Raw genomic sequence first — 16,507 nt, forward strand, 5'->3', positions numbered from 1 at the left:
CCAGAAATATATGTCTAGGTAAGGTTTATCTGAGAACAATTGGTCTTTGCCCAAGATTTATCTACATGACACACAGTAATTAAAATACCAGACTGGTGGAACTAACCTTCTTGGATGTTTAACAGACATACTTTGAGGTCTATAATAATTTGGTCAGAAGGACATAAAGGACAGTTTTTGCTCCTTGCCCTCCTAGGTCGACTAGTTCTAGGGGACTATGAGCATCTCTCAAAATGTCCTGTAATTGGGGTGTGTCACCTGTCCTCTTGATCAAGGAGTCTGAGGAGGCCCCACCAAATGGACTTGAACCAGTGTCCAGTCTACAAAAAGGAGGGTCAACACAGAGTAATCATTTCCTCCGTGCTTCCATGCGAAGCCAACCATGATCAAGCAGGACCTTTGACTTATTGTCACATAGGCGGAAGTGGTAAAAGAAAGGAGCCAGGGGCTCCTCCCAAGCCCATGTGATCCCTGAGGAACACATCCTCAAACGACCTTAAGAGTATAAATAAATTGGTTTGTCTGGGCCAAGTGTATGGCCTTAAACACCCAAAAGGAATGTATAACCAAGATTAAAGGGGCCAATATAATTTAATTGTTCATATGCATAGCTAAAGGCTACATAACAAACAACAGTGCCAGATAGGAGATACCTTCTTTTGAGTTGTTGGCCAAGGTGGCCAGAGGAACTCCCAGATAGTAAACTATCACAGAACTTGGAAAATAAACAGCAGACCCCAATCTTATCTAAAGGAATATTGACAACTGATTGCTGCTAGATGAGGAACAGCTGACCCTCCCTAAACAAAGACCTCTAGATAGACTGACTAGATTCACCAGAAGGTCAAGTAGTGGGGAAGGGCTGGGTGTGCCAACAACACAGCAGACAGTAGCAGGGTTATCATAGTATAAGGGCTCTAGTGGGGGTAGGGAGGCTGTGGTAGGGTGCTGTCTGGGTAGTGGGTGTATAGTTGAATAAGATGGTTCGGGATGTTCTGTGTGATATACACACACAAAAGAAAAATCAACAAATTTTTTAAAATGTATTATATTTGAAGAGGAAGCATGGAAATTTCCATCATGCTAATTAGTAGACGTAATAAACATTACCATTGAAATCTACCCGATGACTTTATAGACATACACAAGTGCCAAGTTTCCAGTTGCAACCGATTATGACTAGTAATAATCAGATACATACAGATTAGTGATGCATGTGCACACATCTCAGTGCATGCGCCCACATCTCAGTGCTAGTAGCAAAAACAATGAGTCTTTCTGCAAGGAACAATATATTCTAAAATGAAATGGAGATCTTTTTTAAAGGTTAAAAAACTCAATTTTATGTCTTACAGGGCTTATACTGAGTTCAATATTGTATAACTATATTAACTCAACTGTGAACCTAGAAGCTTGCAGACACTAGTGAAAGAGATGAATTCTTGCTCTGGAGTGTGTTACTGTTTTGACTTTTTTCTAGTTTCCTGTCTGAAGCTTGTAATGCTAATTACTCTTGCCTTTACTTCTCCTTTACATCTCCTATTCACAATTCAAGGACTTTTCCCCATAGAGATAAGAGTTAGGCAATTTGGGAGTCTTTTAGATAGACCCACTGAAGAGGTACTCCAATTACCTCACCCTGCATCCCTGGTAACCAACTGTGACTAGTAATAATCAGATACATAGAGATTAGAAACCTATGTGCAAACATCTTAATGTCAATTGCACTAAAAATGAATTTTTCTGTATGAAACTGTATTTTATTAATGAAATGGAGATCTTTTTTAAAGGTTAAATCCTCATTTAATTTTATGTCTTATAGGGTTTATACTGAGTACAATAGTGTATATCTGTAATAATTGTAGTGTAAACCTAAAAATTTAAAGCCAATTTGAAAGAGATGCATCTTAGCTCAGGACATTGTTATTGAATATGTCAATGCTGTTGTAATGAAATGCTTCTTCTAAGTGTGTGGTTATTAAATAAATAATTTAAAAAAAAAACAAATAGCCAGGGAATTTAGATATAGCCATTCACATATATGAGAATTTGATTTTGGCGAGATAATGCTCTATAGGAGTTGAAAAATGTTCCCTCCAGTAAATAGAGAGAGAAGTGAGAGAGGGAGAGAGGCGGGGGGGGGGAGAGATAGAGACAGAGAGACAGAGACAGAGAGACAGAGAGAGAAATTGAACTCCCACCGAAATTTCCATTTCAGGTGTATTGGGCACTCAGTTATGAAAAGCAAAAGGAAACGAAAATTTAGAAAACAAAGGAGAAGATTGTGTCTTCAGTGTAAAAAATAATTCCTTAAAGAAGAGAATTGAGAAAATTGACATTATAGTTTAGAACTTATGTTTATGAAATGAATAACTAAAAAGTGAACTAATGAGCCAGCAGCTAGAAGAAAGTGTTTAAGAAATAAGTGAACCAATAGGAAAAGATCACCCTTGGGCTTTGGCTCAGGGGCCTGTCACAGAGGAAGCGTCACTGGCAGATGGTGCCTAACCATAATACAGTCCACCAGGAAGCAGAAGCTGAGAACAAAAGTGAAATCCCATCCAAGGCTCATGGAATTGGTTAAGTCAGGTGTTATCAGTTCAAGAAAGATCTGGAGTAAAGGAATTCTTATTCTCTGCACATGCAGAGATATAATGAAAAACAATTTGACACTATTTAGTTATGTTTTCAAAAACTTGTATTTCTTGTTAAACATCTTGGTAAAATTCTTATATATAGGAATCATAACACTCATATATAATACAGACTTATAGCAGGAAAAATCAAACACATCCTACTTGTCTATTAACAAGAGCACACATAACTATATTGTGGTATATCCACACAATACGGCAATACAGACATTTGAATCAGCATCCCACTAGTGCAGTCTCCATCTTTCTGCTAAAGCACAAAGACATGGAAAAGTACTGAGTAATTCCATTGATACACAATCTTATGAAAATAGTCTATTGTTTAGTTAAACACTTAAACAAAACCACAGTAAAAATAACAAACACAAATAGGGCTGAAAGTGGTAATATTCAGCAGAAATTCTTCGTTAGGGTTGGCAGCTGATAGGCATCAGGGAGGCACACCCACAGGCCTGCAGTGCAGCTGTGCTGTTGCTCTGAGATGAAGTTGTTGGTTTGGTGGTGGTGGTTATACCGCTGTTCATTGTGCTTTAAATTTTATTTCAAATGTAGTCTTTATATCAACTCAGCACTTTAAAATGGACATCTACCATGTACGATGTCTTATATTTAGCAATCATATGTATATGGAATGGCATAGTTCTTACTATTTGAAGACAAAATAATGCCTTAAAACTCTGCCTCAAATTTGTCACAGTGTTAGAATCTAATGGTACTCCTTTTTATTTTAAAGGCAAGTCTCACTCTGTATCCTAGGTTTGCCTGGAACCCACTATGTAGACCAGGCTGGCCTTGAGCTCATAAAAATCCTCCTACCCAGCTTCCCAAGTGATAGGATAATAGGTGTGAGCCACCTTAGCCAACCTCAGACCAACTAACTCAGTGTGTGTGTGTGTGTGTGTGTGTAAAAGTGTATAAAATATGGGGACCTAGAGCTGTGGAGTTTATGGGAAGGTGTTGTAAAGACCTTTGAGTCCACACTTGGCACAGTTCACAAGAAGGATTTCCTGCCAGAAAGCACAAGATAGTCATGTGTGGAAAAGATTGGAGTTCTCTCTGGAAGAAGATGGTAAGACTGAGATTCTGGTTTTTTATTAATATGCACATTATACATACAAATAGTATTGATTACATTGGGGTTATTTTCAGTACTTTGTCTAACTGTAATTCCTGTAGTCAATAATCGTCTAGGTTTTTTGCAATTGTATAAATCAGTTTTAATGCATACTATTTTTACTGCAAATATATCATATTTTTAATATTCAATTCATGTTATGTTACAGACTTATTAAAACAATAGTAACATGTGTCTCTCTTGTAACCAGTTGCCCTGTTCTGCAGATTAAAAATTCAAGGAAATACAAGTCTTTCAGCCTCTTCCCACAGTTGTACTGGCATCAGAATAAACGCCTCATTGTTTCCTGGGCAAGTAAAATGAAACCCAAGGGAGACTGCCAGTTTTGAATTGCAGTGTGACATTTTAATTGTAGAGAGCCACTTAGGTCTGTTGTTTGGGATCTCAGTGGGAAAACAGAAGATTGTGAGTGACCTCTTCATATAGTACATACTTACCTAGTTGTAAACAGGCAACATTAATTAAAAATAATTTCAGGGGCTGGGCGTGGTGGTGCACACCTTTAATCCCAGCACTTGGGAGGCAGAGACAGGCAGATCTCTGTGAGTTCAAGGCCAGACTGGTCTACATAGTGTGTTCCAGGACAGCTGGGGCTGCAGGGAGACCCTGTCTCAAAAAGACCAAAAAATAAAAAAGTAATTTCAAATGTTGAGCCATGGAAAACATATTTTTGACTCGCAAAAATCTTGCTGTATAATATGTAAATATGATAAAAATTTCAATTGTTTTCAAGGCCGTCTCTCAAAAGGTCCAGTAGCCATAGTACAGGAGATTCTCTACAACTAAGGACATTCAGAATGAAAGCATGAATTTTATGCTTCCAATTTCAATTTTTATTTGCAAGTTGATTCATTTGTTTGTTTAATGTTGCACAAGAACTTGGGACAATACAGGGGTGTTTAGGAGACAACAAAGTTAGCCCACCTTAGAAGAGAGGTGCAGAAAGTGGTGGTGATTGGAAAGTCCTTGTGAAAGTAAACGGAGCAATATTCAGTGTTCTCTAATCACCCAAGCTTCTAAGCTTTTTCCACTAAATTGAACAATATTGTTTTGGTTTTCTAAAATCAGCTGAATTTCTAGGCATTTGCATTAAATACGATAAGAGGGAAATAATTCTCAGAGGTCTGTGGCAGTTCTGTGGCACCAACTGCCTTTGAGTGTTTGTCAGTGAGTGTCCTGAAAAGATAGTCTTTCTGTCCAGAGCAAAGGGCAACATGCTTGCTGCTGTGTGTAAAATATTCACATCACTAAACTAGGAGTTCGTCTCCTGAGCAGTCTCTCTCTGCAGGACTCATACAAACCTCTTATTGCTGCCCTTGGGAAATTGGGACCTGAGTGACCAGTACAAAAATGATGGCTGTTTCAACTACTATGTACACATCCTGGCTCAGAAGAAGATTTTGATCCTGTATGTTGTGACACTAAGGGAAAGTTGCGAGCGGGGATATTTCTCTTGTCTGCCCTGTTGCAATTCCCTTCCCATTTCCCCAACTTCAAAAGGAAACCCCCCAAGGATTCAGTTCTGGTTTTAAAAAAGAATTTTTTTAATTTCCATTTATTTGTATGTGTGTGTATGTGTGTTGTGGGTATGTGCCCAGACTGGTCTACATAGTGTGTTCCAGGACAGCTGGGGCTGCAGGGAGACCCTGTCTCAAAAAGACCAAAAAATAAAAAAGTAATTTCAAATGTTGAGCCATGGAAAACATATTTTTGACTCGCAAAAATCTTGCTGTATAATATGTAAATATGATAAAAATTTCAATTGTTTTCAAGGCCGTCTCTCAAAAGGTCCAGTAGCCATAGTACAGGAGATTCTCTACAACTAAGGACATTCAGAATGAAAGCATGAATTTTATGCTTCCAATTTCAATTTTTATTTGCAAGTTGATTCATTTGTTTGTTTAATGTTGCACAAGAACTTGGGACAATACAGGGGTGTTTAGGAGACAACAAAGTTAGCCCACCTTAGAAGAGAGGTGCAGAAAGTGGTGGTGATTGGAAAGTCCTTGTGAAAGTAAACGGAGCAATATTCAGTGTTCTCTAATCACCCAAGCTTCTAAGCTTTTTCCACTAAATTGAACAATATTGTTTTGGTTTTCTAAAATCAGCTGAATTTCTAGGCATTTGCATTAAATACGATAAGAGGGAAATAATTCTCAGAGGTCTGTGGCAGTTCTGTGGCACCAACTGCCTTTGAGTGTTTGTCAGTGAGTGTCCTGAAAAGATAGTCTTTCTGTCCAGAGCAAAGGGCAACATGCTTGCTGCTGTGTGTAAAATATTCACATCACTAAACTAGGAGTTCGTCTCCTGAGCAGTCTCTCTCTGCAGGACTCATACAAACCTCTTATTGCTGCCCTTGGGAAATTGGGACCTGAGTGACCAGTACAAAAATGATGGCTGTTTCAACTACTATGTACACATCCTGGCTCAGAAGAAGATTTTGATCCTGTTCTAATAATATTTACAGAGCATACTTTGAGCACGAGAGGAATTTCAATCGATGTGGTTTGGCTCCTAGGGAAGCCTTAGACTTTGACTATTCACAGGGGAGATGATAAGGCAGGGTGTATAATGGTCATTCAGGTAGAATAGCAGCATGGGCGTGCCTCAGTTTCTCCTGCAGCCTGTTAGGGTTGCCCTGCAATATTAGTCTCTTGACAGTAGATCTCAATGCTCTTTCTGTGGTTCCTACCTGCCAGAAATGAATGTTGGCCTTGTGAGGGACATTTCTCTGCAATAGACAAATTTCCCATAGAAACCCAAGATATATCTTGATCCTGACTGCTTTGGGTTGTATTTACATTGATGAGGAAGGTAACTCAGTGGCAAAAGAAACTCTCAACCTCATCACCCTACAAAGTTCCACACCCCCTGCGTTTATTACTTATTTATTTATTTATTATTTATTTTGGTCTTTTTGAGACAGGGTTTCCTTGTAGCCCCAGCTGGCCTGGAACTCACTTTGTAGATCAGGCTGGCCTCAAACTCACAGAGACCCACCCGCCTCTGCTTTCCAAGTACTGGGATTAAAGGTGTGTGCCACCACACCAGGCTTACACCCACCTCTTATTTTAAAACCAGGTTTAAAGAGATTGGGGCAGGGGTGGAGAGATGGCTCAGTGGTTAAGAGTGCTGACTGCTATTGCAGAGGACCAGGGTTTGAGTCCCAGCACCCACATGGCGGTTGCGAACGGTCCTTAACTCCAGTTCCAGGGGAACCCAAAGCCCTCTTCTGACCTCTGCAGCATTGCATAACACGGATGCACTCACATACATGCAGGCACTACACTCATACATATAAAATAAAAATAATAAATAAAAATTTGGGAAAAGAGATTGGGGCAGCAGATGTCCCAGATTTAGATGACTGACAGTTCCTTGCTCTGGAAATCAGGGTTAGAATTACAGAGTTAATAACTGCCTCGATGTAAATAGGTGATGCCAATAACTGTGGACCACTTTTTGAAAGTATGTTGGGCAGCCTGTGAATGTTGGAGTTAGGTTGAAACCGTGACTAATCACCTCACTACTTAAAACTAAATGTGCCCTGTGAAAGGCATGGAGCTGCTCTCTGGCTCCACACCTCTGATACCTCCTCCAGTCGAACACCTAGTGTTTCCTAGGGAGCTCTGTGGAACAGATGCAGTTAAACTTCATGGTATTGTTGATACTGGCTCACACCTCATCATCTCATCTGGTCCCGTGATGAGCAGAACCTCTTTAAGTGGAGAATCTTTTTTAAAAAGTTTTGTATCCTTAGGGAAAGACTACTATTGTGTTCATACAGCTTTCAGATGACTGAATAGATCCCCATCCTCAAATGAGGCATCCCTTGTTTACTTGGAGATTTCCCAAGGGGTAATTGACTTATTTATATGTGCCCTCTGGAGTCATTTAATTAGATAAGGTAGTACAAAATTTGTTTCTGCTTGTAGGAGATACAGTCAGTGGTACCTCCTCAGTTTTGGAAGGGTTTCACATCAGTCTCTGCCCTGCTGGCTAGGATTTTATGGATAGTGGAACTTCTCTAGCCCCTAGACTTTGTATATTTAAACCAAGTCTATGCATTTGCTGGACATCTTGCTGTAGTTATATTAATGATTTAGGTCAAGTGAGAGTGTCAGTGCACCCTGGTTGCAAAAGGTAGATCCTGGGGGTTTCTCAGGTTTCTTTATCTGGGTGCCTTTGGAATATAATTGATATCTGTACTACATGTGGGTCTATTCTGCTGCCTGGACTCCTGTCCATGATAGTGTTCATTCTGTGTGCTTAGTTAGCCTTGCTGGATGCCTCCTTGGTCCTTCTAGTCTGTGTGGCCATGGCACATCATACTCGAGGAATCATCTACCATATATGCATTAGACAGTCTAGAAATGAGGGAGAATACTGTTAGGAGTGAATTTCCCCCTAGGTTTCTTTTCCCCATGTCTTCTGAACAGAGGCATGCATGACCTTTGTTCAGATTAGCTTTTCAGTAATATTGTACAGTCTTGGAATAAATAGAAACTGTGTCTTCCTTTATGGCAGTGGCAGCTTATCTGACCTTGTATAAAATTGGAATTGCCTAAGTTCAGAACTGATGACTCTTGGCCACCTCCTCTACTTGAGGACTGTGTTATCCTAGCAGTTCTCTGAATCGAAACTTGGTTTGACAGTCTCTTAATTCTAGACTTACTGTTAAAACTTTCAAGCTAGTGAGGTCCTGGTTCCTCTCTGTTTAATGGTTCTTTCCTTCTACTTCCCATTTCACCATAAGCAGTGAGAAAAACATCTGGCAGGAATTCACCTAATAAAGTGAACCAGTTTGCTAGATGTTTTCCCACTTTCTTCTTAGAGAAGGTAATGATGTTTGTGAGCTTCCTGTCCCTTGAACAAAGACCCCACCTTCTAGATGTCCATTAACAATCCATTCAAGGCAATTTAGGCTGGCACTACTCCAGTCCTTAGAATTCTTCTAGCCTTTGTCCACTGCCTATTTCCAAAGTCATGTCCTTTTTATTTTCTGGATTTGTTCTGGCAGCCTCTCCTGTGCTCCCTTTATTTTTCTCCCATAACAAATTACCACCAAAACATAGCAACTTTAAAGCAAGAAATATTTCTGCAGTATACTCTAAGCCAGTTTATCTGGATGCTTCTGACTCCACATCTCTCCCAAGGCCACAAGGAAGGTGTCAGCCAGAACTGCTGTCATCTAAGTGCTCAGCTGGGAGAGGGTCTATATCCAAAACTCGCTTGCAGCTGTCTGCAGAATACAGAAGAGCTACTTCCGTGGTCCCTCATGTGACTATTGGCAGACCCCAGCTTCCTCCTGGCTGCTGGCCAGAAATCTCAGTACCTTGTAATGCGGCCTCTTCCTGTTCACAACATGGCCACATGCTTCCCAATGGTGAAGGCTCAGAGAGTGAAGAGGATAACAGAGACAGAAGTCGTAGTTCCTATAAACTAATTTAGAAGTGACATTCTGTTACTTGGCTGTTGTATCCAGGTTCAAGTGAATTGCTAGGTTCAGCCCACACTCAGGAGGAACAATGATATGACAGCACTAGTGCACAGGGAGCAGGATTGCTGATGGTCATTTTAGCATTAAGTCACCTTTACAGGAAATAGTGTCCCTGTTTTGGAGTCTACTGTCTAATAACTGGGAGACTAAAATGAAAGAAAGAATTAAAACTCAATGCTAATTAAAGAGCTAACACAATTGCTAGAAAAATTAAGAGGGAAACATGAGTTTGAATATTTGGAAAATATGTTATCAATATATCTTTAGCTAATGTTTCAGGAAAAAAAATTTATCTGCAGTACTATAAGTGACACAAGGAGCTGAGCTCTTGAAGGCAGGGGACACAGGACCATGTGGGTAGTCTAAATTTTTAAATGTTTCTGTACTTGGACACTGGAGAGATGGCTTAGTAGAGCATTTACTGAACTTCCAGAGGACCCAAATTCGGTTCCCAGCACCCACATCAGGTAGCTCACACCTGCCTGTAACTTCAGCTCCAGGGCAGTCTGATTCCTTTGACCCCTGAAAGCATCTGTACACACACACACACACACACACACACACACACACACACACATAATTCAAAATAAAAAAAATCTTAAAAATAGTTTCTGTACTTGGGGGTTAGGTAGTAAGAGAATGGAGTGAAAACCAAAAAACTTCTCAGGACAAAACATTGAGACACCACAAGCACATGCACACAGATATGCATGCACACACATGTGTGCATAAGGACGCACATATATCAAGTACAGGCTCTCTGGCTTTTGCCACGTGGCACTCTGCACCAAAAAAATCTTAAAAATAGTTTCTGTACTTGGGGGTTAGGTAGTAAGAGAATGGAGTGAAAACCAAAAAACTTCTCAGGACAAAACATTGAGACACCACAAGCACATGCACACAGATATGCATGCACACACATGTGTGCATAAGGACGCACATATATCAAGTACAGGCTCTCTGGCTTTTGCCACGTGGCACTCTGCACCACCTCAAGACTGTGCCATCAAGAAGGCTATTGTGAGATGTGGCTGCTTAACTTTGGACTTCCAGAACCATAAACCAAAATAAACCTCTCTGTAAATTTAGAACAAAAAGTCTGACAAATTTTATATGGCTTGCTTAGTAAATGGGAAGCATTATAGTACTCGTCACAGGCCAGGCATCCTGTTGATGTTTGTGTTTATCCTTGAACCTGCTCAGTACCCTATGACATTGGCATCTTTACTCTGTTCTGTGGAAGACTGGATGACAAAAGATGCAAGCTAAGGTTCTCATGGAACCTGGCCTCTCCAGTTCCAATGCCCATGCTCCTGTTTGTTACACAACTGATGGTTGTCCTGAAGAAACAGGAAATGGTGAAATGATCATTGCCATCCAGTCACACAGTCACTATCGGGCCTGGTAATAACTGAATGTTTCATTGTTGTATACTTTGACAGCAATCCCATGAACAAAGTGCTTCACAGCTCCACAAATATGTCTTAAGTGGCCTAACATCACAAAACTAGGCCGTGCAGAAATCACTCACTGAAGTGGGAAAAAGAGATGCCTTTGTAGGGAATGGTATCCTTTTGTGCAAGCCACAGGGATGGGCAATGCAAACTGGGGAATGTACAACACTGATGTCATTGCCTGAAGTCTTTCTCCTCCATAGAGAAAGAAGTTCTATTTTCTCTCAGAACTGAGTCTGAAGATGTATCTAACCAGATTCAAATCCAGCAAACAAATTCCCACAAAACTGCATAATTAAGGCTATTTTTATGATTAGCCATTTAGTTTCCCTGAATTTACCAGAGCAAGCATCACGACAGCAAAAATTACTGCAAATGGTTGAACCTAACAGCCAGAGAAAACCCCCAAAGGGTCATTTAGGCCTCAGCTGCAGCTGTGCTTCGCTATATTCAAACTGGATAGCTGAGATTAGCAGGAAAATCAGGTTCTGCCATGCCGTGCAGATGTGCCTACAACTGTCTTAATTTATTCAGCAAACATTTGATCAGGGCCCACTATATGCCAAACAGTGCACTGGCCACTGAGATTATAGGGATAAACTGTACCTGGCACACTCTAGGAACTTTTAGTTGAAAAAAGTTGATGGGAAAGGCAGATATGAATCAAAGCATTAAGAAAGTTGGAAGGCATACACACTGCAGCATAAAGGAGGAATTAGGATGTCTTTATGGCATTAGCTTCATAGGACAGTCTGATGTATGTGGATATTCATCTTGGAACACTGTGGCAGGTGGGGGCCTATGAATGAGGAGTACAGAGACACGGAACTTTCCTCAGGTTTAGTAGAAACTGGTCCCCACTGCAGAACATAAGAAGAGGAGAAAGTTTAACAAAGGAGAGGTTTAAGTCAGAATAGCTGTAAAAGATTCATGAATAGAGATCCAAGAAATTGTACCTATGAGACAAAATCTCAGCAGACATCTTGTTACAAGATAGACTTGGTGAGACTTCAGGTAGCCTGTCACTGCTGCAGAACTGGTACCAACATCAGTAACAACAGTCAGCTCTTTTGACCACCTACTATGTGCTGGGCCTTCATGTTAAATGCTTTCCAAGTATTATATAACTTAATCTGGTGACAATCTTGTCATGGTAAAGAATTATTTTATCATTTTTTTCCACTCTACAAATGAAGAAATCAGAGATTTGACATAGAAGTTCACTTGCAAAATCTCAGAGCCAAAATTGGAACCCAGATCTAAAAGACCACAAAACCAAGATTCTTTCATACATTCCACTTCACCACTAAATTTAATGGATAGTTTCTGTTCCTTCTGTAAAATTTATATTGATACTGAGGGCCCTCATGAGTGTTCCAGGCTCTTATATGCCCCCATGCTCCTGCTTCCACCAACCTAATGTTGTGCAGCCTGTCGGGTAATTACTATTGTCGTTGTTATTTAATAAAATGTTAATGCTCCAATGCATGTGAGTGTAAGGAAATATGAGACTCACATATAATGTAGTAGTTTGGGAAGATTGAAGAGACTGGTTGCTCAACAGAATTGGGTGTGAGATCTTGAAAGCAATAAGGACACCATAAAAATATGGAGAAATTTATACTCTTCTCTTGCAAGAGTAATTTTCATTAACTTTAAAGATACCAATTATGTATTCTGGTGTGGTTTTTATAAGAAAGAATGAATAAAACATGAATCAGCAGACTCCTAAGCCCAATAGAAGACTTGTCCCTGTATTTAAATAATAGGCAAATAAATGGACACTTCTGTGGTTTAAAATAAATAAAATGATATGTATTGGATTTTCAATGATTCCTCTTTTAAGAGTGCAGTCACTACCCACTGCTGCTCCCCGTCCTTTCAAACAAGACTTTTTGCACCAGCCCAGAGGGAGCATATACTATTAGAGAAACTAAGACAGGAACTTCAGATGCTAGTAGACACCTGTGCAAATCTTCAAAATGAACTGAATGGTAACAGTCGGCCTTGTGGAAAGTGGATCTCAACACAACAGGATCCAACAGAAAACTTTGGGTTTGGGGAACTGTGAAAGGAGTCTGTTCTTGGTGGGTTTTGTTTCTGTAGTTTGACAGTGGCAGAGAATAGAAGAAAAAGCATGGGTTTGGGACCGAACTAGAAAATAGTTTCAGTAGCTTAACCAAAGTCTCTGAGTCTGTTTCCTCAAATTAAGATAGTGTAAGACTCATGTAGTTATTGACTATATACTGCTGGATACACAGTAAGTTGCTAAATGAGTATTTTTCATTCCCCCCTCTTTTTATGGGACCATTAAAAAGTAAAAGATATTAATGAGTAAGATAAACAGAACATGAGAAAGACTGCTTACCCTTTGTCTGTTTTTATCTAGAACTTTCACTACCACATTCCAAATGGATTGTAGAGTCAGATAAAGATTTTTAATTTGGCCAGTAGAAGAAAGAGCTGGCTACCAAGGAAATGCTTGGGGGTAGCAAGTTTCTATGGATGGTATTCAAGGGGGAAGGGATTATATGGTATTGTTCATCTTTCTATACAAAATGACAAATTCAACCTAACTTTGAGGTTTATAGTATTTCACTAACATTTTTTCAAGGTCATTTATTTTACTTACAGATTAACCATAAAAATACTTAGCATTTTCAGTACAGATAAAAGAATCAGAACTTTTAATTCTTAATCTACTAAGTATAACTTTCTTGTTCCAGATGTTCATGCAGTTCTGCAGTAGGTGTATTCTCTATTGTAAAGCCTACTCAAGGTGGGAATGACATGGTCAGCAAGAGAGAATGACATCACAGCATTTGTAACACCCACCTGCTCATAGCCTATAATTAATAAGACTTAAGGTGATAAAGTGTCTCAAGACACTGATTGGAAAGAGAAAATAGTAAATGGAAGGATGAAAAAAATAAGAATTTCAGGATAATTTGGGCTTCTAAAAGAGAGGAAACTGGTAAAGTCAAAAATAAAAGAAGCTAGAGTTCTTAGCAAGTTATATGTGTAATGATAATTGTATGTAGAGCAAAGACAAGAACTACATTGAGCGGTAAGAACTGCCTGTGTTTTATATTTCCTAGTTCTGATTCAAAATGTGTGGCAGAATGCTACCTGAAACAGAAGCCGCTTGAAACCAGCCAGCTCCATTGTTCGACTACATGCCACTGTTCAAGCCCAACATACTTGGAACTGTATTTATAATTAGTCCAGGAACATCCAACCTTGTGACTACAATCTATAGAGTTCATACTTGGTAACCCTGTAACCAAATTATCAAAAGAAAAAAAATGTTTTAAGTTTTGGTCACATTCATAACTGTCCTCAGTCACATACAGCCCCATGTGGCCTGTGGGCCACAGGCAGGACATGCTTAGCTGACATTTTAGACTAATATCTACAGAATCCTAGATTTCCAGGTGCTGAAGAACTATATAGGTTCAAAACAAAGAGGTCACCAATACCAACCTCTTTTGTAGTCAAAATTTCTTTGATTTTACTTGAAAGACAGGGACAGAGAGAGGTTCCAACTTTTCTGTAGCCAGTCTGGAAGTCACTGCTCTTTACTCTGTTTATTTCTGCACATACATGCCATCAAAGTTAAGGTCTTCATGTTAGTAGCCTTTGGTGAGGAAATGGAGTCTGAAGGATGCGGAGGCAGTACCTGAGGTTGTGTGTTTAGCAGGGTCAGTGGCCTGCAGGTTTCTTCATAGATACCGTCTACTTCACAACTAGAGAAATATAGAGCACTCCAAGAGAGATCAAAGCACAGCCACAAAGACAGTTACAGAGGAAGAGAGTTACGCTGTTGATAAAATGAAAATTATTTTATTTGAAAAAGAGAAGTCTAATTGAATGACAGTCACGTTGAGGTTAATGACCAAATTTACCTTCACATCAAGCGTAGGTAAGGGGAGAAGGCATGTTCCACTGAGCAGGGAGAATGTAGCATGGAACAGAAGGAACAGCAGCAATCAGATGTCCAGCCCATTTAATTAAAGGAATTGCTCATTCACTGGGCTGCTTGTGAAGGTTTGTTTGAAGGCAATCTGAATTCCTATCTGTGTTTTGTGGATTTTGAAGTCCTACTACCTAAAAGAGCAGGAATGAATTACATGAACTTTGTCTTTTTACCCCACAGAATCAGTGATTTATCCTTAAATTACATAAGGTGAAGATGTTGGGCAATTATTTTGAGTTATAGTCTCATAGCCCGATGCTGCCAGGAAGAGCGACTTTCCAATAGTGTTAAGGAAGTCAGCCCTGAAGACACATTTATTTCAGAGGTCATGAACTCAGGTGCCTACTGGGTCCTGCTGGTGATGGAAGGGAGCAGAGCATGCAGCAGAACCATGCAGGTTGGAGAAATCGTGCTATACTAGAAAGTGAATTTAAATTAGCCACCTTGGCAAGCTTTGACTGCTGTGTCATGGTGTGCACAGATCTTTGACTTTCTGGGAAAAATCTTGAAACCTTTGTGAATTTCTTTCACATTGACAAAATAGTTTCATTAAGGGTATATTCAGTTATAACATGACACATTTAGTCTTTGAGTTAGAAGCCCTAAGTTTATCCCTTAGCCTACCAGTTTACCACCTCTATAATTAACAAACAAAACAGAAATGATTGAACTCTAGAGCTTAGGAGAATTAATTTGCTAAACTTTTGGAAGACTTAATTAAGGCTTTTCCAACTCTATGATCTTTGACCTCTGCTTCCTTCCTCCTTACTCTCAATATCGAGTGGCTTATTTACACAGGAAGTAAAAATTTAAAGAAATTACTTGTTTCCTGGGCTGCTGAGATGGCTCAGCAGGTATAGGCGCCTGACATCAAGCCTGAAGACCAAAATTCAATCCCTGGGACCCACATGGTGGTAGGAAAGAACCAACTCCCAGAAGTTGTCCTCTGACCTCCACATATGTGCCTGGCACAGTGTGCTTGAACACACACATATAAATAAATAAATGTAATAAAAAAGAAATTGCTTATTCTCCTTTAGCAACATGACCTTACTTAGTAAAACCATCAGAGTAAGAAAACAGCTCTTGTTTCTGTAGTGAAGATGCTGTTACTGCTGTCCACTATTAAAATGCACATGTACATACAGTCTACACTTATTTTGGATCTTTGAGCTAACATTTGTCTATAACCTTGGCTGCATGAGGCATGTCTTATTTAAAAGTTAACACTCTCACTGCTTGGTGACCCTCCCTTATAAAATATTTTTATTAGCCACCTCCAGGTAGGGCAAAGACAGCTGTGTTTCTGAAACCCCCTTCCTTTCAGACTGGAGAATATGCTACCGATGAAGAAGAGGATGACGTTGGGCCTGTCCTTCCCGGCAGTGACGTGGCCATTGAAGTCTTTGAACTCCCTGAGAATGAGGACATGTTTTCTCCATCAGACCTGGACACAAGCAAGCTCAGTCACAAATTCAAAGAGGTAAGCACTGATATACACAGTATTTACCTACACTTGCTCACTTTGTTGTTAAATACATGCTTCTATTTGCAGAATGAATCAAGGACCATCTATTTTCTATTGAAAGATTTTTTTATACCATTTTTTAATTTTATTTTAATTTTTTTACAATTAAAGTTACAGTTTTAACAATATACAAAATATTACAGTAATTCAGATTTTTTGGCATAATGATTACAGATTTGATAAATACATTTTATGTCTCATAATAGCGATGAGGATTATACAAAAGCTATTAAAACAATTATGAGAATAAATTCTATCGT

At 39.5% G+C, this 16,507-nt stretch overlaps 1 protein-coding gene across 7 annotated transcripts in view; it reads left to right on the forward strand.

The window, feature by feature from the left end:
• Ppp1r9a (protein phosphatase 1 regulatory subunit 9A) overlaps positions 1-16,507 on the forward strand; it is a 337,004-nt gene that overhangs the window by 250,208 nt on the left and 70,289 nt on the right. For all 7 annotated transcript variants that reach the window (XM_029558365.1, XM_029558368.1, XM_008822569.3 and 4 more), the window contains one exon: positions 16,047-16,202. In XM_029558365.1, the coding sequence (XP_029414225.1) occupies positions 16,047-16,202 (156 nt within the window). The remainder of the gene's footprint in view (positions 1-16,046; positions 16,203-16,507) is intronic.

Source organism: Nannospalax galili, unplaced genomic scaffold (assembly GCF_000622305.1).
Source record: "Nannospalax galili isolate Female #2095 unplaced genomic scaffold, S.galili_v1.0 scaffold85, whole genome shotgun sequence".
NCBI classification, from domain to species: domain Eukaryota; kingdom Metazoa; phylum Chordata; class Mammalia; order Rodentia; family Spalacidae; genus Nannospalax; species Nannospalax galili.